The 25,084-nt window shown below is 50.8% G+C and overlaps 10 protein-coding genes across 10 annotated transcripts; 7 read left to right on the top strand and 3 right to left on the bottom strand.

Moving 5' to 3' along the window:
- Positions 1-63: 63 nt before the first annotated feature.
- On the top strand, positions 64-1,076 carry NUU61_004215 (H(+)-transporting V0 sector ATPase subunit c''; the record flags this gene model as incomplete). Its single annotated transcript, XM_056654797.1, has 5 exons — positions 64-247; positions 304-338; positions 409-500; positions 565-873; positions 968-1,076. 5 exons carry the CDS (start codon positions 64-66, stop codon positions 1,074-1,076), a joined length of 729 nt encoding a protein of 242 aa, XP_056512824.1.
- Positions 1,077-1,480: 404 nt separating this feature from the next.
- NUU61_004214 (bifunctional molybdopterin adenylyltransferase MobB/molybdopterin molybdotransferase MoeA family protein) lies at positions 1,481-3,755 on the top strand (the record flags this gene model as incomplete). The annotated part of the gene is made up of 5 exons (XM_056654796.1): positions 1,481-1,741; positions 1,807-1,847; positions 1,923-1,960; positions 2,020-2,214; positions 2,317-3,755. The coding sequence occupies 5 exons, from the start codon at positions 1,481-1,483 to the stop codon at positions 3,753-3,755; spliced, it is 1,974 nt and encodes a 657-aa protein (XP_056512823.1).
- Positions 3,756-4,106: 351 nt separating this feature from the next.
- On the bottom strand, positions 4,107-7,180 carry NUU61_004213 (DDHD family phospholipase; the record flags this gene model as incomplete). The annotated part of the gene is made up of 3 exons (XM_056654795.1): positions 4,107-4,585; positions 4,661-4,798; positions 4,849-7,180. 3 exons carry the CDS (start codon positions 7,178-7,180, stop codon positions 4,107-4,109), a joined length of 2,949 nt encoding a protein of 982 aa, XP_056512822.1.
- Positions 7,181-7,763: 583 nt separating this feature from the next.
- On the bottom strand, positions 7,764-9,109 carry NUU61_004212 (uncharacterized protein; the record flags this gene model as incomplete). The annotated part of the gene is made up of 2 exons (XM_056654794.1): positions 7,764-8,958; positions 9,015-9,109. The coding sequence occupies 2 exons, from the start codon at positions 9,107-9,109 to the stop codon at positions 7,764-7,766; spliced, it is 1,290 nt and encodes a 429-aa protein (XP_056512821.1).
- Positions 9,110-9,804: 695 nt separating this feature from the next.
- Positions 9,805-11,916, bottom strand: NUU61_004211 (MFS transporter; the record flags this gene model as incomplete). Its single annotated transcript, XM_056654793.1, has 7 exons — positions 9,805-10,352; positions 10,426-10,826; positions 10,879-11,028; positions 11,084-11,301; positions 11,356-11,368; positions 11,428-11,527; positions 11,634-11,916. 7 exons carry the CDS (start codon positions 11,914-11,916, stop codon positions 9,805-9,807), a joined length of 1,713 nt encoding a protein of 570 aa, XP_056512820.1.
- Positions 11,917-14,463: 2,547 nt separating this feature from the next.
- On the top strand, positions 14,464-16,474 carry NUU61_004210 (putative FAD monooxygenase; the record flags this gene model as incomplete). The annotated part of the gene is made up of 3 exons (XM_056654792.1): positions 14,464-15,111; positions 15,164-15,457; positions 15,512-16,474. The coding sequence occupies 3 exons, from the start codon at positions 14,464-14,466 to the stop codon at positions 16,472-16,474; spliced, it is 1,905 nt and encodes a 634-aa protein (XP_056512819.1).
- A 303-nt stretch (positions 16,475-16,777) lies between these two features.
- NUU61_004209 (CXXC motif containing zinc binding protein) lies at positions 16,778-17,676 on the top strand (the record flags this gene model as incomplete). Its single annotated transcript, XM_056654791.1, has 5 exons — positions 16,778-16,812; positions 16,985-17,099; positions 17,169-17,234; positions 17,359-17,481; positions 17,533-17,676. 5 exons carry the CDS (start codon positions 16,778-16,780, stop codon positions 17,674-17,676), a joined length of 483 nt encoding a protein of 160 aa, XP_056512818.1.
- A 583-nt stretch (positions 17,677-18,259) lies between these two features.
- Positions 18,260-18,856, top strand: NUU61_004208 (small nuclear ribonucleoprotein F; the record flags this gene model as incomplete). Its single annotated transcript, XM_056654790.1, has 4 exons — positions 18,260-18,265; positions 18,378-18,415; positions 18,559-18,714; positions 18,790-18,856. 4 exons carry the CDS (start codon positions 18,260-18,262, stop codon positions 18,854-18,856), a joined length of 267 nt encoding a protein of 88 aa, XP_056512817.1.
- A 2,128-nt stretch (positions 18,857-20,984) lies between these two features.
- On the top strand, positions 20,985-21,236 carry NUU61_004207 (uncharacterized protein; the record flags this gene model as incomplete). Its single annotated transcript, XM_056654789.1, has 1 exon — positions 20,985-21,236. One exon carries the CDS (start codon positions 20,985-20,987, stop codon positions 21,234-21,236), a length of 252 nt encoding a protein of 83 aa, XP_056512816.1.
- A 1,970-nt stretch (positions 21,237-23,206) lies between these two features.
- NUU61_004206 (uncharacterized protein) lies at positions 23,207-24,398 on the top strand (the record flags this gene model as incomplete). Its single annotated transcript, XM_056654788.1, has 4 exons — positions 23,207-23,474; positions 23,548-23,961; positions 24,013-24,168; positions 24,229-24,398. 4 exons carry the CDS (start codon positions 23,207-23,209, stop codon positions 24,396-24,398), a joined length of 1,008 nt encoding a protein of 335 aa, XP_056512815.1.
- Positions 24,399-25,084: the final 686 nt, after the last annotated feature.

The following is a 25,084-nucleotide window of genomic DNA, read 5'->3' as shown; positions in this document are numbered from 1 at the left end:
ATTGACCGTGGGCTTTGTTCAGGACGAGAGTTGGGCGGCCATGGATCTGGGGATTGAAAGGCGATGCCCACCGCCTTAGCGGACCAGTTAATCCGCTCCGAGTCCCGTCCACCTTTCAGCTCCCTGCTCGACTTGGTGTCTGCGATCATTCGGTCCTTTCTTCTTTCTTTGACCAGGTTTCTCGCGGTTATGGCTCTCAAATATCCAGTGGGCGGCCTCGCCGCGGCCTTTCTCGTTATCGGGCTGTGTACGTTCGACGCCCTGGGCTGGTGGGATCTGGCAGCTAATGGTGCTTTCTTCTAGATATGCTCTTCCATGGCGAAGGAGAAGCGTTCAATGTACGAAAGCCCCACGCGAACGATCGAAGAATCTACGTTTCAGCTCTGGATTGATCTGACACACTTCTAGGTCGGCCGCTTTCTCGAGGAAGTTTCGCCCTACGCCTGGGCGAACATTGGCATTGGGTTGTGTATAGGCTGCTCGGTGATCGGAGCTGCCTGGTAGGAGACATCCATACATATACCCATGGGATTCAATGGTACTGACCGTCTCTCTTCTCTGCAGGGGTATTTTCCTCACGGGCTCGTCGATCGTTGGTGGAGGTGTCCGAGCACCCCGAATTCGCACCAAGAACTTGATTTCGATTATCTTCTGTGAGGTCGTGGCCATCTACGGTGTGATCATGGCCATTGTCTTCTCCGCGAAGCTCAATTCGGTCGCCCAGGATGAGCTCCACTCCTACAGCAACTACTATACCGGATATGCGATCTTCTGGGGAGGAATCACCGTGGGCCTGTGCAATCTGATCTGTGGTATCTCGGTTGGCATCAATGGAAGTGGTGCGGCGTTGGCCGATGCGTCTGATCCCTCCCTGTATGTGTTTTTCTCCCCCCGTCCTCCCCCCCTCTTGTGGCTCTCCGTGGCTGTGTTTGTCCATTGGGAACGGCCCTGACCTTGTCTTGAACAGATTCGTCAAGATCCTCGTGATCGAAATTTTCAGTTCCGTGCTCGGCCTGTTTGGTCTGATTATCGGCCTGTTGGTAGCCGGGAAAGCGCCTGATCTGGGGTCGGCTTAATGCCGTGTTTTGTTCCAACATGGTGATCTCCACTGGGACCAAGGGCATGAACGAGGGATAATGCCCTATATGAATTTTTTTGCGACTCAAATTATCCTTTTTTTCCCGTTTTTTCTCCACCTTTTCGTGGTTATGTTCTCATATAGCATTGGGGCGTTTGGATTCTATACGTAGAGCTCTTGGGATTTACTGGATTGCATTGCCGATCTGGAGATCATGTATGTGTACAGTAATATCAGTAGCAATGCAATTACCGGGGAATAACAACATCTTAGCCATCAGGTAGAAAACGGGTTGTAATCTTTTTGTAGCACGGGCCACAGCATCCCGGAGACTCGCGATGCGCGAACTTCTACTTAACACTCTTTCCCCTCCTCACCCACTCCTCGGCCACACACTCAGCCATGGCCACCAAACTCAAACCTGCCATTCTGATCGTATCGGACACGGCGTCGCAGAACCCCGCATCGGACAAGACGATCGACGCCCTCACATCCATTCTCGCGGCTGAGGGAAAGTGGGCACCCCCCGCAGTCAGGATTGTTCCAGACAACGTACCCCAGATCCAGCAATGTATTCGCGACTGGGCAGATGGAGCTGATTGGCATAACCTAATTCTGCTCAGCGGTGGAACAGGTTTCGCCGTCAAAGACAACACCCCGGAGGTTGGTGATCCTATCTCTTCCGAGTCACTTTTTCCCGCTCTAATGCTCTAATGACATCACCCCAGGCTGTTTCTCCCCTGATCCATCGCTTTGCGCCGGGCCTAGTGTGAGTTTCCCGCAATCTCTTTGGCTCCACCATCCAGTACCCCGGACTAATTGGCGCACGGATGCATCACTCCAGCCATGGCATGATTGCGGCGTCCTTGAATGTAACTCCATGTGAGAATGACATCACTTGATTGAAGCCACTATTTACATGTCTGCTAATCCGCTTGTAGTTGCGATGATGGCTCGTCCAGTTGCTGGAGTTCGTGACAAATCTTTAATCATGACATTACCCGGGTCCCCCAAAGGCGCTATGGAGAATCTTGATGCCGTGGTCAAGCTTCTACCACACGCTTGTTTGCAGGCTGCCGGCGCAAACTCCCGAGGCATGCATGCCGGAGGTGTGAAAAAGCTGGAAACTGATGCCGGTGTGGCTTCGAGCCAACAACAACACCAACACCAGCATCATCATCACCATGACCACTCCCATGGCCATGGTCATGTGGTTCCCAAGGCACATACATCGCCAGCAGACCGGCCACAGTCCAATGACCCCGGTGCAGGACCCAATCGGCGCCATCGCTCGTCCCCGTACCCTATGCTTTCCGTAGAGGAAGCACTCCACCGTGTCAGTGAGAACACCCCCGAGCCCACGGTAGTTGAGGCTCCTGTGAACTCGTCCCTCGTGGGGTCTGTTATCGCCGAGGACGTCTACGCCACAGAGGCTGTTCCCGCGTATCGAGCCAGCATTGTCGATGGCTACGCTATCATTGCTCCAGCCTCTGGCGGCACCACCACGAAAGGCGTGTTCCCCGTAGCATCCATCACCCATGCCAATGTCAGCGGCAACCTAGAACCCTTGAAGCCGGGGACTATCGCTAGAATCACGACCGGGGCGCCGCTCCCTCCGAATGCAAATGCCGTAGTCATGGTCGAAGACACTGCCCTAGCCTCATCCACGCCAGACGGCCAGGAAGAAGCCACTGTGGAAATCTTGGCCGACGACATCGAGCCCGGCGAGAATGTCCGCGAGCCTGGCAGCGATGTTGCCCTAGGCTCAAAGATCCTGTCTCGCGGAGACGCTATCTCGTCTGTCGGAGGCGAGATCGGCGTGTTGGCTGCGACAGGCACCAAGGCCATTAAAGTGTTCCAGAAACCCCGGATCGGCGTGCTGAGTACCGGCGACGAGCTAGTGGAACATGATGACCCGCGCAGTCTTACTGGTGGCCAGATCCGGGACTCCAATCGTCCATCACTTCTCTCTTGCCTCTCTTCATGGGGCTTCCCCACTGTCGACCTAGGCATTGCGCGGGACACTCCAGCCAGCGAATTGGAGCACGCGCTCCGCGACTCCCTGCGTGGCGTCGGCCGGGCATCTGCCAGTGTGGACGTGATTATCACGACAGGCGGCGTGTCAATGGGCGAGCTAGACCTGCTCAAACCAACCATCGAGCGCTCGCTCGGCGGCACAATTCACTTCGGCCGTGTCTCCATGAAACCCGGCAAGCCGACCACCTTCGCGACAGTCCCATTCAAGGCCGCGGGCGGCTCTAGCGCGTCCTCTCAACAGGAACGCCAGTCCAAACTCATCTTCTCTCTCCCCGGGAACCCGGCTTCAGCACTTGTTACCTTGAATCTATTTGTTCTGCCGTCGCTGCACAAGCTCGCGGGCTTGGGCGAGAGCTCTCAGTCCTTGGCAGCGAAGCCGTGGCTACCGCCACAACTCGGTCTGCCGCGTGTTGCCGTCGTCCTGACACATCACTTCCCGCTCGACCCGAAGCGCACTGAGTATCACCGGGCTGTGGTCACTGCCTCGCGCTCAGATGGCCGGATGTATGCCACGAGCACTGGAGTCGACGGCGTGGGTCAGCGAAGCTCCAAGGTGGGCACCCTCGCCAAGGCGAATGCACTGGTGGTTCTGCGAGCCGGGCGGGGTGTTGCCATTAGGGGGAGATTGTCGAGGCACTGATGATGGGTGAAGTCTATGGTTCAGACACCCGGTTGATTTGTTAGGACGAGCGTTGATGCACTCGTACATGAGAGTTGATAAGCTCAATTCTGGAGAATCATTTTGCTTCGTTTAAGTTTTTTTTTTTTTCATGTGTCTTTTATATGTTTTGTGTCCTTCTTCTCCTTCTCTCTTTTCTTGGCTTTGTGTGATTCTTTTAGATCCGATATATCGCCCGAGACTGTCTGTACATATATGAGCTTACGAGAATGACTACAAGATCAACACAAAACACCAGGTTCAAACATCTGTGGCCTTCGACCAAAACCATTCAAAGAATAAACAAGATCCTAAGATACTACACAACACCAATCAACCCTTAGAATACTTCCACCCCTTCTTCTTCTCCGCCCGAAAAGCAAGCAAAGTCCCGTCACGCCCCTGCTTCCGCGCAATCTCGACCACAAAAAACCTGACAAAATCCGCCAGCGTCCAGTAACTACTATGCGCGCTGAGCATATTCAAATACTGGATATTCAGCGGGCCGCCGCCGCCAGAGAGATAGTAGTCGATTTGCCCGTTGTCATTCAGCAGAGCCATGCGCTTCTCGGCGATCTCCTCGCGCGAGAAGTCGTGCGTCTCGAGCTCGACGTTTGAGGGTAGTTTGGAGACGGCTGCAGGCCGGGTGGGAGCTGCTGACGATGCAGGTATTAGTGTGGCAGATGATGAACTCCATCGGAACACGCTGCCTAGGGATTGCCAGAAGGAAGAGGTCGAGCTGGGGATGGAGGCTGGTTTGAGGGAGTTGGAGAGGTCCGCGTCGACGGCTGCGTTGACGCGGTATGCAATTGCTGTAGAGATTCATTGCGGTGTCAGTGGTTCATGGTTAACTGGAAATAAAGGTACAGGGCAGAGGGGCAACGAACGGTCTGTTGTGTGCATGATGTTGTAGAGGTTGTCGACGGCGAGACAGCCGTAGTTGCCGGCTTCCCCGGCAACACCGGGGAGCATATTGTCGCCTTCACTGCCGGGTTTGTCTCGGCCTTTTCGTGGGAGGAGAGTGGCTATTCAAAAGTTAGATACATTGTATTTAAAAAGCAACTCCGAGACGGACCTTTGTTCAAAAGGAGAAAGAAGCCCACGGGACTGCCACAGAGAAACAGGCTTCCAGTGTCGAATTCGAAGATGTCGTCATGCAATGGTGTTTTTGGAAAGTCGAAGTGAGGAACATGCGTAGGCTGATGACTGAGAATGTCCAGGGCCATCACGCTTCCCAGCGAGTGAGCAAGAAGATGTACATTGCCAGTATCCTGGAACCCAGGGTTGTTTTTACACCATAGCCGGTACACTCGATTGGCTTCTCGTACAACCGCCTTGGTCATCTTCGGCTTGTGGTGTGAGAGATAATAAGGGATGTCGAGCATCACGTCACTGATTAGGGATCGAACTGCAGGAAGGGTCTGGGGAGTGATGTCGGAGAGAGAAAAGATATTAGCAGTTGAGTCCTCGGACACCGACGATTCGATATTTTCATCTTCCAAAGATAGCGTGGATCGCCAGTTCACAGGAAGCACCATGATCCCACCATGGTCCTGGCGGACATGCGGCCAAACCGGTTCGTTATTCAGCTCCATGTTGACCTCTCGACGAAAGGCGTTGATAGCATGGGTGAAGTGAAAGCTTTCCATTCGCTCCGACAGTTTCTGTCCAATGCCATGAATCACGAGTACCAAGTCGGTTGGATTAGGCCGCAGCTCTTCCATCTTGCAAGCATAGCATATCTGTTCGCCCAGCATCGGTGCCGGGTTCCGGGACTGGTTTCTTCGAATATAGTGGCGCACATCAATCGGGTTGGGTTTTGATGGGTGCAGTTGATCCCACGCTTTGCGACTGAACCCACGCACTACTGGTATACCAATTTGCCTTCCCTTTCGAATGGCACCCAGCGGCTTTCGTCCCCGTGACGCCGACGGCAGCAGATTGGGCCTCATGATCTGTGCGTTTCTTGCATCCACATATATCGCACTGGACGTGAGATAAGGTCTCACAGCATCCAAATAAGCAGCCGTGCCACCGGCGGCATGATTTGGCTCGAAGGTCAGATGATCGACATCCTCGGCGGAGCCAGAATTAAGAGTCGCTTGATCAGGGGCGGTTCCAGGCCTGCTGGCAGACCCCGGCTCATCCTTGGGCCACAGTCGATGCACGATTTTCATTTCGGCATCCGCCCCATTGTCCACACAGCTGTTCAGCTCGTCTTGCCAGGTGTCGGTCCATGGCCTCAAATCTACATAGCCCTCCTCCAGTTTATTGGCAAGGTCCGTTTCCACGGGTAACATGGTATTTTTGTAGAACCAAGTGGCGCGAACCACGTTTGATATGTCGTGCAGAGGGCTCCAGTAGATGGGTTTCATCTTCAGGTTTGGCAATTCCACGAGGTGGAGCCGTGAGACCCCTACTGTGATCATGGACTGGTCGCTTTGTTGCTCCGTCTCTTCTTCCGCTTGACCTTGCGCTAAATCATCTATGCTGACACTCGTTCTTAACCTCGATGGCTTAGGACCAGCACGATTAGGGGCAGGACTTCGTAGTTCGCTTTGCCATTCAGAGACACCATCTTTAGAGGGCGTCGAGTCGATCGAGCGACCAAGCGGAGTTTGAGGCTGCGATGTTGGTACCCTAATAAAAGGCGAGCCACTGATGCTCGCATCGTGTGATCGTTTGGCACGGACACTGCCTGTGTCTTCTTCACTGTTCTCTGCATCATCAGCTTCGGGGGTAGAGCTGTTTCTTCTTTTGACTGAAGGGTATTCATTTCCAGAAGATGACCGCTCTCTTTTGCGTTGAGCTGGCGAACTATTTTCGGTGTCATTCGAGACATTATCCGCCGATGAATTCGGATGTGTCTCTGCCGGTTCCTCGATGTGACCTTCTGAATCAGAGGTCGCGCCGGTCAGCCGACTCTTAAGATTCCGAGAAGAGGCTTTGTCTGAAATGGAAATCGGGTTGCTTTGAGAACTACCTGGCCCCCTGCTGCTGACCAAGCTTCCGTCATTGCGACTCGCCGTCTTTCGCCGGCGTTCAACCTCGAGACGCGATTCTTGACTAGGCACCGCGATCGCAGACTGTCTCTTCGAAGTGCCTGGGCGAGAACTGCTTTTGACAGATGGTTGGGCTTGGCGAGCTTCACGGAGCTTCCGCCAAGCAGCCTCCAAAGCGGTATTATCCCTAGCTGAGAACGGCTGAGGCGGGACCCTTTCACTCCCGGTTGCCTGGCTGCTTGAAGGAGGCAGAGGAGCCAGCGGATCATCGATAGGGAGCGATGATATGTAGAAAAACTGGGACTGAACATCTGGTGGGGTGGGCAGTGAGTGTAGACTGGCCAAGTCCAGGGTGTTATCCGCCAGCAGGCAGGTTGGGCCGTAGGTGTGGAACGGGCCTGTCATAGTGTGGAAGAAAGACCCGGTGTGGTGTAGGTCCACTCTGTGACTAAATCGTATGTCAAGCGTTTGCACGTCGATCCTGAACTTTTCCCCGAATCACTACACGCGGTGGATGGAGACGGTCATTTGCTGGGGAGCTGCTGTTACTGGCTCAGACAGTTCCCCGATTCTCGGAAACCCCCGACCGGGGTTGGTTGGGAGGGTGTGAAACGCGTCGCATATGAAGATCAGAACACCGCAGGATTCATCACACGTTGACCTTGGAGCTTCACACTGGCCGAGTGTCTTGCAGATTGCTGAGATGTTTGGAGCCTGGAAATGGCACTCCCCGTGATATGACGTCGTCCCACGTGCTTTGGATCGAAGCGGGTTTTGGCTTGGTGACTGGACTTCTTCGCACACCACGCCCGAAGTGACAAAGCAGCTATCTGGAGGACATTTTAAAATTGAATCGATCGCTATTTCATTGGAATTATCGTTACTCTTCCCTGGTGATGCCAAGGGCTACATGCACCCCATGTACAGACAAAAAAACCGAACTCCAGAGATAACTGCGACAAGAGACCAAAAGAGAAAACAAATAGTCTCAGTACGCAAAGCTAAGCTTGCTTCCACGGCCCTGTTTCAGTCCATCCATCATCTGCTCCTGAGTTCGGACATTGATGGCATGGAACGCTTCTAGCGTCGGCAGGGGAGCGTTCAGCATCTCCAGGAGTTTTCGAATGTCGTGGAGGTGCTTGCGGATGGCGCTGTCAGGTAGACAGAAAGTGCGGATGCTCATCTCTCGGGCGATAGCCTTCCAGTTGCGCAGATTGGAGTGCATCAAAATGGGGTTGGTGATGTACTCCCCAGTGAAGTTCAGCATGCGACGGTTGGCCATGATGATTTCCCGCTGGGTCGCCTGGTCGAAGCGGAACTCTGTGACGCGGGGTCGGTTCTTCGATCCCCAGAAGGCATTGGTCTTTCTGATCGACTCCGAGGATATGCGACCGTCGTAGTACTGCTGCATGAGGAAGTCGTTGGCGGTGTTGCAGACCATGCATTCCAGCTCGGAGTACAGCTTCGACTGGGCAGTAGGGTCGAGAGTGATGGGCGCGGTTGTCTCGTGGGTCATCTTGGTGGAGGAAGAAGGTGTCGTCTTCGTCACGTCTACGGTCTGCGAAAAGAATGTCAGAAACGGAATATAACCCTTAAACAACGAGGTCAGGCATGCCCTTACCAGCTCTGCCAGCTGCTGCTTGATCCTTTTTCCCAGTTCTCTGAGCGAGTTTGAGTTGTGCTTCGTACTCAAAGCTCTGTTCACATCACGCGGACCTTCGAGCCAGCCGTTCTTCCCAAAGAGCTTCTTGTGAGTACCCTCAATCTGGGGAGAAGTCTCGTCCAGGACGGGTGCGTCGACCTCGCGGATGCTCTCCAGAGTCCCACCGGACTGGCTTTTCTTCTTGCGAGTCTCGCTGTAATCGAAAGAGGCCACTCGGCTGAGAGTGCGTTTCGAGATCTCGGAGGTTTCAACCTTGGGCAGATGATCATGACCCTCTTTGATGGGCACATTCAGTCTCTTTGGAATCAAAGATCGAATGGCGTCGTCAGGAGGAAACGACCAGAACTCGACCCCGGGACCCAACTCCTCGCGCGACTTGGAATGGATAGGTTGCGTGAAGATCGAAGTAGGTGAAGGCTCGGGCAAGGCAGTATGGCCCGGGGTGCCAATGGAAGTAGCAGGACTTGCTTGTTCGTCCGAGTCGGCATAGGGGTTGCTATTCACAACTTCTTCGTACACTCTGCTCGCGAAATTAGCATTGGCTCCCCAATACAGCACGAGACGAAAGCTGCTTACTCGGGACCGAGCACAAAGCAGAGTTGTTCCCCCAACGAGAGGAACTCGGCTGAAGTGCCGGGCAGGGCACAGTCAGGATCACCGCGAGACGACATGATGGATTGAAGTACAGATCAAAGTCGGAATGGGTCTGTCAAGTCAAAGGAAATTGAGAAGCACAGAGAGCGAGAAGAAGATTGGGAAGAGAAGCACCGTGGAGAAAGGAATATGGAGTAGTTATATCCATCTTGAGGTTATTCAGCTCGTGGGGGCAATGCGATTGTCTATTCATCTCAGTTGTGGTTGAATCGGCACAATAGAGGATTCGAGAATAGCGAGGGAGCGGTTCACAAGTGAATGGCGAAGGGCAGGCCCACCTCACCATCGTGTTGTGCTGTGGCCTTGCCGTTGATTGAAGCCCTCAATACAAACAATAGGGCTGGTTGGCTGCTAATTAGAGCCTCAGGCAGTCCATGTGTCGTCGGTATTCAGCCAAGCTACACTCGACATAGCTCAAATGCACGAGATTGGGTAGATAAATCAAAGCAAAGAGCATAGATGCAGGCTATTTTTCTTGTCATTCAACTGTCACAAGACCTAAAGCCCCCTTAAGGTCTAAAGAGCATAAAGGAAATGAATAAAAAGAAATATCATGAAAAAAAAATATTGTAAATTTATGTATATTCTCTCGGCACGAATATTTACAAACGGCCTTGAGCAACTCCAGCACGTCCCCGAAACGAAGGCCAACAGATTCAATCAATGAATCAATCATGGTTTAAACCATATATATATCTGCCTTGTCAAGCCTTCACACAATTTGTTTGCCCCGAGTCTCAATCGGCAAGAAAATCATCGCCAAGAAAGAAGCCAAGAGAAGCGCACCAGCCGCATAGATAGGAGCGACGGGGTTGCTACTGGCATAGATACCGATGATCGGCGCCATAAGACCAGCAATACGGTTCAAGCAACTGGCAATGCCACTGGCAGTGCCGCGATTCGGAGCAGGGAAGACCTCGGGCGTGTAGGCGTACAAAACACCGTACATCATCATCTGGAAGAACGATTCCAAAGACGAACACACCAGCTGGACGTTCGGGTCCTTGGTCGCAGTGAAGCAGTACAACAGAACACCGGTGATACAGGTCGACGCGGCCATGGTGCCCTTGCGGCCAACGTAAGGGATGTCGACCAGCACCCAGGAGAGAAGCGGGCCTGGAATACCACACACTGCGGTGATGGCATAGTTACGGTAGGTCACGTAGGTCGAAGAGTCGGCGCCGAGGTATTGGGGCAGGAAGGCGTTGAACAGGGTGTAACCCATTCCAATGCAAGTCCAGCAGAACCAAATCAGGAGAGCTGTTGTGAGACATTAGTTTGGAGTCGAGAGAGAGAGAGAGAGAGAGATTTTAAAGGGGCAGGATATACGTACTGGAGATACCAAGGCGCTTGGTCGCGAAAAGCGGAGCCACTTGCTGGTACGAGAATCGCTCAAGCGATCGCTTAATGATGTCGATGGTAGACATGGATTTGGGCTGGTCTTCTTCGGGGTAGCCACCGATCTCGTTGAGGACCTCTTCCGTGAGCCAGGTGGTGGTCCTATTCTTGTGGGCGATTCCTTGGACGGCAGCAACCGCCTCGTCCTGACGGCCTCGAGAGACGAGAAACTTCGGGGACTCGTAGAAGGTGAATAGCAAGAAGCGGCACAGGAACATGGCGAAGGTAATGGCGCCGAGAGAGAGGACCAGGTATCTCCAGCCCCAGTTATCGGCCTTGGTGCAGGGCCCATTGGGGTCGCATGAAAAGTTGGGAATGAAAGCCCAGGCAAGCATACTAATGGATGTATTAGCTGGTATCCGAATAGAAGGCTCTGCAAGAGACCAACCTGGCAATCAGAGTCCCGACCGACCACCACGTCGCCAATCCACTTAGTATACTCCCCGAGCCGGGAGGCAGGCACTCGCAGAAAACAGCTGCATCGACAGGCAAGCTGCCGCCAACACCCACACCCAGACAGGCATACAAGGCACAAACTCTGCATGGAGGGTTAATACCACAAAGTCTCAAGTGAGGAGATCGAGGCTTCTTACCCGACCCAGCTGGACCCGCCGCCAGCAGCGAGACCAAAGGCACCACAGAGGAAGAGAGTACAGTTGAAGGCGGGACGTCGTCCGATAGCATCAGAAGCGATACCCCAGAAAGAGGCACCAACAATCAGACCAACGAAGAGCGCACATGTTGCAAACCGAGAATCGGTGGTTGAAATCCCGAATTCCTGACTGAGAGGAGTCAAGGTGAGAGCAACACCCTAGAGATGGATTAGCGGAAGACTTGGGATGCAAAGAAAGAGTCCAAATCACACCTGCAACCAGAGGCTGGAGAGATATGTTAGCAATGAAGATTCACAATAAGCACGAACTCGGGTTGATCTTACTTGTCGGCAACCCAGCCAAACCCACAGAGAATGAACAGGCTCCATTGGTAACGGCCCATTCCAATGTCCAGGATGGCTCTGTTGATAATCTTCGCTTTGCCTATAAAAGAAAAGAAAAGAGTCAATATCTCCATTCCAACTCGAGAGCTGGCCAAGGCACTGCCAATTCTAATATTAGAAGCATTCGAGTTGGACATCAAACGTACGGTCATAGATCGTGTCATGACCCGAAGCAACGATGCCGGATTCAACTTCTGCTCGGAGCGTTTCGTAAGTCAATGTGGTAATGGCAGGCACACTGGCCACGCCCTTTTCTTGAATCGAGCCGTGGTTCAGACTAGAATTGGATCCAGAACCATCGAGAGGGTCTTTGCCGCTTTTCTCGGAAGTTTCCATGGTCACAGACAGGGGATCGCGAGCAAGCGGGACGACGACCTCCGGGAAGAACCGTCGATCGCGGTTGGTAAATAAATCCTTCCAGTTAGACATATTGCAAGGGTGGTCAAGGCCGGAAAGTCAGCTGCGTGGCTCAAGAAACCGGTTGGTGCGACGGAAAAATCAAAGTGATGCTGCTTGGTGTGCTTTTTGTATCGTGTATATCTCTTGCGTAAGGGCGTTGATCTACCGTGCTGCGTCGGATAGTGTTACTAGGATTGCTTTCGTCAAGGTCGTCAAAACGCGGCCGGGCACAGTATTGCAATGGAAATAGATTTTCGCAAAGGTTGTCGCAAAGGCTGAGATCGCACAGGCTGGGAAACTCGGATCGGAAATCGCTTTTGGAGATGCGCGGTGGGACAACAGAGACGCTATGGCGCAACGGGGATGGAAAGGCAACTACTTGCTGCTACTTTCAGAACCTCGATGTGTGGCTAGATTGGTGAGCGTCGAGAAATGTTTTGTTTGAGACTATCCAACCGAAGAAGGCTGATGGCGACAATGTAGGAGAAAGTGGTGGGTCTGGTGAGTCGGATGGGCGTCGAAGAGGTGAGAGGGAGGAATATATATAAAAAATAAAAAAAAACCCCTTCTACGGGCTTGAAGATAAGGGGAGAAAAGAGAAACAAAATGGTCGCGCGACAATGGAAAATAGGCCAAAACGGACGGAGAAAGCAATATATAGGGAGTCGTAAAGCCGACCCATTTGCGCGAAAAAAAAAACCTGCTCGAGATGATTGCAGTCTGCGATATTGGCCAACCATGAAGTCCTAACCATGTGGCCCGGTGGGACGTAGGATGTTGCGCCGGTAAGTGTACCCACCTCGTCACCTTACCGAGATCCACTACATTCTCCGAGATGATATGTACATGTACATCTTTTTCCCGATCTCTGCACGTCAGGCCAAGCAAATTCAGAAGGATCTTCGTCAAACTTAAAATTGTTTAAATAGGGTCAACAATCGCAGCAATATACAATGGCATCGTTGAATTATGCGGACGTCTGTGCACTTGGGGCGCTTGGGGCGTCGGTTCGGTTGCGTTAGTTTGGGGGCTAATGTAGGGCAACATTCCCGAGTCTGCGAACGTCATACTATACACTCCAGTATATACTTAGAAACAGCCATGCTGGGCCATAACACCACTTCTTCCACCTCGTTTATTCCCAACCTATAGTAAACCTCGATAATTTGATCATTTGAGCAGTCAATCCCCCAAAGTATTACGACTTAATCATTAAAGGGAACTGTACCATGATAAATCACTGGTATCACATGACCTGGTCACTGTACCTACCTATTTCGGACTAGTCTGGATGGGCATAAATCATCATTTCTCTTAGGTCATCATATCTACACGTGACCCGAGACCCGAGGGTCAGATCAGGTGGGATCTGATTGGCAGGTGTTGTTTCACGTGACTAATGCGGCAAACTTGGGATGGATCTCACGAGATGAAAAGTCCGAGATTCTGAGGATTTAAATTCTGAGGAATAACTGCAGCATATAGGTTCGATCAAAATGTTCCGGTATTTATTTTGCCCAATTCAAACCATCGAGTCGACTGTTGTGCCTGAGACGGCAGGCTCCACGATATTCCACGGTTCTCCCACTCCCCCTCCCGAAAGCATGCCCGCACCAGCTTCTCCCCCAGGTTGTGCCGGACTAAGTAACCGTGCAACTGGAGAATATCGTGAATAGGTCATCGGGTTGGTGAGTGGAAGTCCTGGCGTGGCTGGTCATGAGCGTGGTATAATTCAACCTACCATAAACCGGGGCAAAGGTGACCGAGTTTCCTATTCAAGAGCAATGATACGGGGTGAGTACTTTGGTTGGGAGGTCCATCCTATTTACCAGGAAAGTTGCCGGTAAATGAAATGGGAAACAACACGAGAGCACGCTAGACACTCCCTCCAGGCAGAATGTGCAACCTGGCATCGAGCATCGGGTTTTCCGGTGCAGAACGTGTGGAACATGGTGGATAACACGGCATGGCGGCCTCAAAATTCTCGGCAATATAGATCAAGGGACGAAGTGAAGAAAAATGGGCCAATAAGGAGGTCGGGAAAGAACCAACACGCTGAGTCTGGTAGGACTCCAGGTGAATACAAGAGAAGAAATCTCGATGAACTCCCGGGTGTGCCTACCGAGCACCGTGGTCACGTGCTGAACTCCACTTGCCGAGTTGCTTCCCGGGAGGCGCCGATGACGCTCTGCGCGCGGGCTCGACGGCAGGATGCCTCTCACCCAACGCTGACAGTCTCCACTCGCTGCGATCTAATTTCTACTCCCGCTGATTGGTTCTCCTAGACCCTGTCCTTGCTTACCCCCACATATCAACCGATCATGAATGCCGTGGCTGCTCTCCGTCACTTCCAGCTTTGCAGGACCGGTCCGCTTACCCCGGTTATTGTCGCATTATATATGACCAGCCATGGCCCTCACTGGCGTTCGAATCCATGCGAAGCCTGCAGGGTGAGACTTTGATCTGCACATCTTAGTTGATTTTGCCTCAAGCTTGATCGAACTACACCTCTCTGTTGCGTCACTCATCAGTGCGCCCTCCAACCTTGCTGCGTGTGATTTATCCTTGTCGGTCAGCATGGTCAATCAAGAGACCTATGACATTGTCATCGTGGGCGCCGGCCCTGTCGGTCTGCTCCTGTCCCTGTGCATGTCGCGATGGGGTTACAAAGTCAAGCATATCGACAACCGTCCCGTGCCGACCGCGACTGGTCGCGCCGACGGCATCCAGCCCCGGTCGACCGAGATTCTGCGGAACCTGGGACTGAAGCGCTCGATCATGGCCTACGACCCCGCTAAGGTGTACGACGTTGCCTTCTGGGACCCCAAGGGAGACAACTCGGGCATCTGCCGAACCGGTAGCTGGCCCAGCTGCCCTCGGTTCATCGATACCAGATACCCGTTCACGACTCTGGTCCACCAGGGCAAGATCGAGCGGGTGTTCTTGGATGAGATTGAAAAAGCCGGCACCACTGTTGAGCGACCATGGACGATCTCGGGCTTTAAAAATAACGGGGCCAATGCCGAGTACCCCGTGGAGGTAGATCTCAAGTGCCTGGACACCAATGTGATCGAGACCGTGCGCACCAAGTACCTGTTCAGCGGCGAAGGCGCTCGTAGCTTTGTCCGGGAACAGCTGGGCATCCAGATCCACCATAAGGACCCGATCGCCTACGTCTGGGGTGTCATGGATGGTGTTGTGCGTACCAACTTTCCGGATATCGAGGTAAGAGCCCGCGACAAGATCACTCGCACAATTTCTCTGATTCATTCTGCAGACCAAATGCACAATCCACTCTGATGCTGGTTCCATCATGGTCATTCCCCGCGAGGACAATATGGTCCGGCTATATGTCCAGATTGCATCGTCAAGCGATCCAGACTGGAACCCTCGGAAGACCGCCACCGCCGACCAGGTTCAACGAACCGCAAAGAATATTCTGAAGCCCTACTGGATTGAGTGGGACCGAGTTGAGTGGTACTCGGTGTACCCCATTGGACAGGGCATTGCTGAAAAGTATACTCTTGATGAGCGGGTATTCATGGGCGGAGATGCCTGCCACACTCATAGCGTTAGTCTTTCCACCTGTTCCGATTTTGTCTAGATTATGCTAACGTCCCACAAGCCCAAGGCTGGCCAGGGTATGAACACGGCTTTCCACGACGCACTGAACATGGCTTGGAAGATCCATGCCGTTGAGACTGGATTTGCCAACCGCTCTATTCTGAGCACATATGAGTCCGAGCGGAAAGATATTGCCGAGACTCTGCTGAACTTCGATGCCAAGTATGCTGCTTTGTTCTCCAAGCGCCGCCCGTCTGCCGGTGAGGTTGGCTCTGCCAGCCATACCACGGTTGCTGCGGGTGGCGAGGAGGATGAGTTTGTCAAGACCTTCAAGTCATCGTGCGAGTTCACCAGTGGGTACGGTGTTGCCTACAAAGCGAATGTCTTCAATTGGGATCAAACCCACCCTGCCAAGTCGTCGCTATTCAACATCCCAGGAGTTCGACTGACCCCGGGTCGGGTCTTCACCCCAAGCACTGTCACTCGCCTGGCAGATGCCAACTTCGTCGAACTGGAACAGGAGATCCCCACCAACGGCTCGTTCCGCATCTTCATCTTTGCTGGCAACCAGAACAAGACCAAGAAAGCCATTGCAGACTTGGCCGCGAACCTTGAGAAGGAGCGTTCATTCTTGTCGGTATATCGCCGGGCTGACGTTGCTGATGTTTCCTTCTTCGAGCGTCATAACCCGCACTCCAAGCTCTTCACCCTTTCCGTGATTTTCTCTGCTGCCAAGAATACTGTCGATGTCGAGGCTATTCCCCAGGTTCTGCGTGACTACCACCATCATCTCTACGCCGATGATATCCCTGATGTGCGCGTCCCTCATGCTAAGTACCCTGCTCACGAGAAGCTGGGACTCGACCCTGAGAAGGGCGGCGTGATCGTCACCCGCCCCGACAGCCACGTCGCCTGCACTATGCAGCTGGTTGAGGGCAGTGGCACGGTCGATGCGCTAAATGAGTACTTCAACTCATTCTCAACAAAATCTCTTGGACAGGACTCGCAGCAGAGCCGCCTGTAGAAAAGGAGTGGTGTGCATATATTCTAGATTCAGGATGTCTATAGTTCTGATTTGTTCGATTGAGCGGCCGTTTTGACATGACCGGCGTTGTGTATTCCCAGTTTGATTTAAATAGAAATTCTTTTCTTTGCTTATCTTTGTCAAGAATCAAATCCTGCTTTGTATTCTGTACGTCCTTGTATATCGACCTGACAAGGTCACATGCCAAGCCTTCTACAGCTCTTCTCCGCCCCGCATCCACAGATCTTCGCTCTCTGCCATACCACACCCCCAACTCACATTCTACCTCTTCAAGTGGACCAAATGATTTCCTTGATTCTCACTGCAGATCTGGAGGGGTAAGTAAGCTCATGATTCCTAGGACAATCCTCCCCACGTTTCGTCGCGTCGCGTTGTCCGTGACAGGAAGTTTTTCCCCGCACCAGAAAATCGACGGGATTGTGGTTACAACACACGCTGGCGGGTCTTTTGAATGTCTTAAAGTTATATCAGCTAATCTTTCTCATGTAGTGTCACTGCCCTCCAGCCGACCGATACCCCCGAGAACCCTTATTTCTACACTTTCCGGGTGCAATGCAACTCGTGCCACGAGGTGCACCCGAACTGGGTCAGCTTCAACCGCTTTGTAAGTTGAACACACAGCTCTTGAGAGTCGTGATCAAAATAGCTGATAATGATTGGCCTTAATTTGTAGGAGCAGCACGAAATCCCCGGTAGCCGGGGTGAGGCAAACTTTGTGTGGAAATGCCGGCTCTGCACGGTATGAGAGCCCATGTTTTATGGAATTTTCATGCAGATCCTCTGTGGAACTACATCTTGCTGCTTGGAATACCCCGCTTTGATATTCCATTCTTTTGTTCTTCCACTGACCACTCTCTCATTAGCAAACTCACTCGGCCTCCATCATCGCCGGCCCAAACACCGTGCAGCCCCAGGACAAGCGCAAGGGCCAGAAGGTCATTGACATGGACTGCCGTGGTCTTGAGTTCATCGAGTTCAAGCCTGATGTGAGTGATTATCGAGTCCACTTTCTTGACTTCCCTCTAATACCTGACCAGGGCGAGTGGGAGGCCAAGGGCGCCGAGTCGTCCACCTTATTTGCTGGGATTGATCTCTCTGATGGCGAGTGGTACGACTATGACGAGAAGACCAGCGAGGAGGTGAGCATCAAGGAGATCAGCTGGGACGTGGGCCGAACTTGAATTCTTTTTCTTCTTTTCATTTCTTTTTACTGGCGCAGGAGAGTGGTGTTAGTGACGGCTAGGTGAGGGCGGGTGGTCGGTGCATCTTTCTTGATCTTCGGTTCTTGATATCCTTTCTGTGTATTATTAGCAAGGTGCACCGGCGAGTTTTTCTCCAGCAGTGCAAGGCCGGGTGCAGTGGAGCATGAAGCAGGGAGCGTAACGGAGCGATGTGATGATGAACGAATAAAAATTGATTAGCATAAACTCCCCATGACCACTCGGGCAACTTGACTACTTCCTGAAGATATCTCCAAATCAAAGACCATTGAATCCCATCGGACATCTTGAACTGTCAACTGATGTTGCCTACCCAAAAAGGAAGGGCCAGGCGGTGAGAGCAAAATACACTCTGATTGGCCCACATCCCGACCTCACATTTTCGCGCTTGAACTCGCCGACTGCCAACCCGCGAGCTGCTCCAACATTTCTTCTTGACCAGTCCGATCGTTGGTTGTTTCTTCTCTCTCTTTCTCTCTCTCCATCCGTTCTTGGCTCTCTCCTGGTGCTTCAAGTCGCGGTCGCAGAGACCCTACCCCTCACAATGAGTGTACGTTTCCCTCCAAGATCGGGCAATGTCAAGCTTCACGAGGGGCACTCTGTCCAGTCGCTGGAGCACCCATCTGGATTGCGCGAAAGCTGCTGCTAATCTATATCAATAGTTCCAACCTCTCAACCCCCGGCCCTTCCTGCAGGCTCGGTACGTTCCACCCCGACCGTCTCGAACTGTCCACACATGACATGCCCAAGATCGCGGTATCTGGGTTGGACTATCCGCGCCAAATTGCTTTGATATATATATATCTATACGCCGACCCAGCATACTAACTGCTTTTTCTGCAGCGTCGGCACCGAAGTCATCATCCGCCTCAAATGGGGCCAGACAGAGTACAAGGGTACGCTGGAGAGCATCGACTCGTACATGAACGTGCTGCTGCGCGATACGGAGGAGTATCTGGACGGGAAGCCCACCGGCGGTCTGGGTCTGGTGCTGATCCGGTATGTTGATGATTCATAATGGTGTTGGAGAGATGGACTTGAATGTTTTGCTCATGCTCGACGTCTCTGGTGCAGGTGTAACAACATCCTCTGGATGGGCTCGGCCGACAGCGTGGAGATGACGGAACTCGGGTTAAAATAAGATGGATTGACGAGGAGCGAGGAAGAGCGCAATCGGTGTGCGATGCGCGTGGGTTGGTGGTCGTTTCCAAGTCACTCCTGTGCTGTGACAGCGGGCCTGCATCTCCCCTCTGGGGTCATGCGGCACTCTTCGAACGATGTTGATATATCCCTTTTTTTTTTCGCAACAACTGCGCCATGTCAGGGCTACCAAAAAAGTTGAAGCCGAGGCTGCGGCTGGGATTGGATGTGCGAATGTCCCAGGGCAAGACTGCGACATCACCAAAGTGTCGCGGTATTTTTTTTTTATTTTCTAATTTTTTTATTTTTGGCTCGCTATTTTCACTACCCGGCGTTTTTGATGGTTTTGTTCTGGAATATGTGCATGGCTCATACCACTTGAATCAACTACTTTCTGCACGAGTTTCGGTATATTGCAGTGTATAGCAGTGTAGAATATCACCAAGCCAAAACGGTGTCCAGCTCTTTCGAATTACCCGCAAAAAAAAAAAAACTTCCCGACTCAATTTCTGCTAGTGGTAGTGGTAGTGGTAGTGTCTTTAGACCCTTCCGCCTACCGACGGCCTCAGCGACCAAGGCACAATGACGAGATGAAGGATCCACCCAGGCACTCTCGAGGCGGGCATTCGTGGCAGCTGTCTTGGAGCTAGCAAGATAAGCGTTAGATTGACAGCGGCGATGTCACCGTGCAGCAGCCCATCCGTCATTTTCGGAGCTCCCGGGGAACATCAGCCCGATAGATCCTCCGAATGGAGACTGGATGGAGATAGTTGAGGGGCGAAGTGGACTACCGTACGTGTAGGCCGGTGTCATGTTGCATATTATTTTAAGAATTAATTGTCTGGGGGGGAGGGGGGTATCACTCGGTCCACGAAAGGGATTCCCTCTTAGAGATAGTAGTAGTATTAGTATTCGTAGTAGTTAGAAGTGGCGGAACATCGCACGTCAGATTGAAGATGATCGTAGGTTATCAGTGGAATCAGTGGAATGCAGATATCATATCGACGGATATATGTATGTTGGTGGCGACGATTTCTTTTTATAGTTGACGAACATCACCTAATTCCTCATTGAATTCCAAGGCTTACTCCACGGAATGGCCTCATCAAGTATCTATGGACAATCTGCCCCCGACGTCATGGCGCGTAGAAAAGGGGCCGTGGAAGAATGGTGAAGTCGCTAGCGAACATCGGGATTCTCCGTGCAGAATAATCAGTAGTGTATGGGCTAGTCTAGTTAGTTTAGCATAGTAGAATATTTCCTCTCTATTGTTATTATATTATTATTATTTCCCCATCATTCTCTCTATTACTCCTGTTGTTATTCTCATTATTCTTCTCTGCACCCTCAGTTAGGGCTACAATCAGGGCTACGATGGAGTCAGGGCCGCGCAAGTGCCCTCTCCACGACCCACCAAACCCCCCCCCCCCCCCCATTGTCGTTCAAGGCTGCCAACGGTCCATTGGCCAGGCGTCCAGACGCCACCAAGCAGTTGAATGCCGATCATCTTTTGCCATCTGGAGGGGAGGGGTCAGCATGGTCATTGCACCTGGGCATGCCGGGCAAGGATCTACTGTAGATAGGTCCGAGGACTCTTGTAGTGTGACCCTGTCCTCTGTACCCTACTTGGCAGGGACATACTATAATATAATATAATATATTTTATATTATCTTACATTATATATAAGACATAAAAATAAAGAAATGAAAGACCAGGTCCAGACCACCGGGCACTGGAAGTCCCCTGGAACGACAATAGTGCGAACCACAGAATAAAGCAACTAAAAAAAGCCCTAATTAGCAGAGTAATTAGCAGTGGAGCGTGTTCTCTAACCCCCCCCCCCCCCCTGATCGGCAGGCTCCACAACAGTTCAGGCGGATTGGATGATGGAAGTCATTTCCATTTGCAAGGATTTGTTTTTTTTTTCTGGTCTTTCTCTTTTATTCTCTTTCTCCTCTCCTCATTCTCTCGCTTTATACTCAACCTCCTGGTTATAGCGTGGCGCCAAACCTGCGACACTCTTTGTCTCATCTAAGTTTGGGACTCCCACTATTCTGTCTTCTCGTTCTACATTCTCTCTCTCCATACTCTCCAGGGAAACACCTTGTATACGGTATTCCCAGTCATCATGCGCGACACTCCCTCCAAGTTCATCGAGATTCTCGATCCCCAAGATCCGCACCCGCGCATCTCCGACTCGGACGTTCGTCTCGAAGACGTCCTGGCCGACCACGAGGCCACTCTCAGTCGTCCCCGCTCCTCCACGCAATCCTCCAAAGCCCTCGACAAAGCACACTTCTCGCGCGCCAGTTCCACATCACCCACGCCGCGCTGGAAGCGTCTGAGCAACATCCTGGCGCCGCCACGACGGAACTCGTGATTACATCCATCTCTCTTCTTGCTCTTGTCTCCCTCCTTCTCTTATTCTCCTCTTCTTCTCCATTCTGGGTGTTGTGTTTCTATTTCAACGTCGCCCAAGACATTCTTCTTTTTTTTTTACGACTACCATGGCCGGTCGGTGCACAACACCGCCCGGATTGACGACGAAAATGCGGTGACATGATGCGAAAGTCCCACGGCATTCACGCCGTGATGGGAATGGGCCACATTGTCCCTGGCGGGCGTCGGGTCTGCTCGGCGAGTGATTGGCTCATTGAGGATACTGCTGGTCGGGTTGGCAAGGAGTGTTGCGCCGGACGCTGAACCCGCTTTGATGATTGATGTTGTTTTTCATTTTATCTTACTATTGCTTTTGTTTCATGGGTTTATGCATGGTATATATATGCTTACATGGACTCTGGTATGTTGCATGATCATGGCCAGTATATGAGACTTGGATTATCTTGGGTTGTATATAATAAGGGACGGTGGAAAGGCGTGTTGCATTCCGGATTAATTCTTACACTTACTCATTTGCATCTTCATTCGCATTTCCATTCTCATCTACATTCTTACCATACCGTCGTACTCACCTCCATCCAGCCTGAATCCGGAGCCGCGCGGATCCAACACACAGACGCGCTTCAATTGAACTTGTACACACCCGCCATTCCCTTTCTCTAACTCTGTCCCTGGCAGATTGCAAACTCGACTGGGGGCAGGCGTAGCTGGATCGCCAATCGACAACTATAACGCCAGGGACCAGGGAGGAATCGGGGGGTTGGGCGGGGTTGACAACCCGTTAACTATACAGAACCAGCCTTGTGGGACACCCCCTGGACCCTCGAAGGAGGGAGTGTTGGTTAGGTTGAATATTATGTGACACTGATAGCTCTAGGCCCTGGGCTCCAGCAGGAAATAGCGGCCACCCTCTGCCAAAAATTAAAATTATTTAGCCTCTGTATGATTCTTTTTCTGTTTTCCGATGTTTACTACTGCTTCTAAACCTGCTATATTGTTAGTATCTTTTATTTAAATTAAATTTTTTTTATGATGTTGATTAAGATTGTCTGACAATATAACAAATTGCATGTAGTCGAGTTCCCACATTGTCTAAAGATAAGCACTCAAGGGAACCTGTAGAAATCATTCTGGTTTAACCTCCATATCAATCAAGAGTTGCCACCCACTGTACATGTATTACATGTTTATATAACTGTAGGTGGGGGCTGGGGGCCCGCCCCCATGATTATCTTTAGCCACCACCACATGAGTCACGTACAGACTCTTACTATATTAGGAAGTAAAAATACAGTACTAAGCACTATTTCTCTCCAGCGTGGTTTTCTTATGTTACAGTAAAACCTCGCTTATACATACTGGAATGTTTCAATATTGTTATAGGAGCCAAGAATCAACTAAATTGCCAAATTTACTATTTAGTGTTAGCAGCCTCTATTCCTCATGATATCTATCCATACAATCCAAACATGGAGAGAGAGAGAGAAACCTCAGAGCTACAAATGAGAATTCGACGTCTAAGGCATAACATATGTATTATATGTATCCACATAACAACAAAACCACGCTAGAAATATAAAAATCTTCATGTCTTACCCTCTTATTACGGCATGACTATACGGTATGTAATAGCATCTGTAAGTTAAAGGATTGAGGTGTACGATTAAAGAGAAGGGGATATACGACTAGTGGTAGTCTAAATGATCCTAAGGATTTCAACTCCCTAATATAGTAATAACAACAGTGGGTTCGGTGTGGAGACTGTAGAACTCGTTCTTTGCGCCCTATTAATGAGACATAATATAAAGCCGCGGCAGATTCTACTGGATCACCACTTTAGTTCCTCTATCATCTATATCTTCCTACGAGGTTTTTCTTCCTCTGAACGATCGGTCCCTTATCAACCTATATCTTTTGAGTCTTCTCTTATTCCTAGTAACCACCACAGCCATGCTTGTGGGCTTATTGCTCCCTCTTCTATTGCTGCCCCTGGTGCTTTCAGACCCACAGATCGATGATGGCTGTGACGACTATCACGATAATATTTTTGACGCACTTCTCCGAACGGTTGAAATCAGTCGGTTTGGTCGCGATATTCTAGACAAGTATCTACGGGGCTCGAACGATTGTTATATGAAAAACCTCGTGGGAGACATCTTTGATGAGATGATCGGCATAGATGTTACGAAAGATCGGGCATATGTCAGCAAAATGCGCGGTATGCATGAATTAATACTACCCTTTCTCCCTCCTATATTTGACTGACCTTGATGACTTCTTTGGTTATATAGACAGATTTCACAATGTTTCAGAAGCTCCTATGATCAGTGACTTTTCTATGTACTGTGATGAAGACTGGGCAAACAAGACCCATCATGGCAGAAGTTATAGCGGGGAGACTAGGAAAGGATTCAACGTCTGGTGGAGCTATTTACATGACTCCTGGGTTGAAACACCTTTGGATCCATGGAGTGTGAGAAATGGCGCCCACGCCTTCCTTACTAGTTTTCCTGCCCCGCCAGAAGAGGTTATGGTGCTGGTGCCGCAACGTGCGCTCACGAACGACGTCCTTGATCCTCGAAAACAGCCGAAAAAACTGGTATATGATACGCCACCGCGAGCAAAGGTCCATTTGAATGAGCTGGTGTATACATTCTTTGGCGTGATTTTTCATGAGGTCACTCATCTCAAAGCTGCAGGAAGTTGTGAGTTTCTTATCCCCCTTTTTTCCCCCATGGTTATTAACACCCCTTTAGCAGTAGATATAAAAATTAACGTTGATGGAAAGGATGAGGCAGCCCTCTCATATAAAGAAGTCACAGAAGTACCAAAGAGTGGTGAGGGGGAGGGAACAAATTCACCTCAAATGAGGGCTTCTGAAAATGCCCAGACTATAACTTTTATCGCACAAAGTGAGTCGGCCTCTCCTAAACCCAGGTATTCTCGACGAAACAGATTAACCAGTTATATAGTCCTCTATTACTGTCTTGCTGGGGGATGGGACTTTGACAAAGACAAGGGGACTTTGACAGCGCCAATGAGACCTCGTCCATACCCAATGCCACTGCACTTCCAAAACCTCGGCCCACCAGAGGTCCCAGCTAAGCCGGACTATTTGAAAGGCTATAAGTTGACAAATTAAAGAGGATTTTGGATGAGCGGGTTGCTAGTTTTATACTTGTGATGATAGAAAATATAAGTGACCTTGGGAGTATATATATTCTTATAGATATAAATATCCATCAACTATTATGTTCAAACATTGTAACAAAAAACCGAAAGACCATAAGACCTAACCAAAATAGGAAAACCAAAATAAAACAAGACAGATACGCCACTTTTCCTGGCTTGCAAAATACAGCTCTGTGAGAGTAAAATATTAACCCGAATAAAAAAAAGAGAATAGAAAAAAGCCAGCCTATCTATACCGAGGCGGCTCCAACACTAAAGAAGAGGCTGTTTTAAAGCATATATATTCCTTGCTCATTCAATTCAAACGAGCTTTCGCGTAAGTCCATATGGAATCCCAATGCCGAAACCACTTGGAGTCCCTTATAATAATCTGAAGGCTCGCAAGTGCTAATTTCATTTCGATATTGAGCACTTAGTCTCGTCTTTTCCTCTGGGCTTCTTGGGATAACTCTTGGGAAATCTCCTATCCATGGATAGATATTCTGGCAGGAAAGGGACTAGACATACAAACAATAAATACCTTTACAGAAAATAGAAAGGCAAGAAGTAGCCAGAGTATAGTTTGAGACAAATCCTGGATATAGTACTCAGCATCGCGGCATAGATTGATGAATGTTTCTTTTATTGTGTTTGTAT

Source organism: Penicillium alfredii (genome assembly GCF_028826965.1).
Source record: "Penicillium alfredii strain IBT 34128 chromosome Unknown utg000005l_segment0_segment0, whole genome shotgun sequence".
In the NCBI taxonomy this organism is placed as follows: Eukaryota; Fungi; Ascomycota; class Eurotiomycetes; order Eurotiales; family Aspergillaceae; genus Penicillium; species Penicillium alfredii.
The sequence above is the reverse complement of the archived record's forward strand: the minus strand, read 5'-3'. Positions and strand labels throughout refer to the sequence as shown.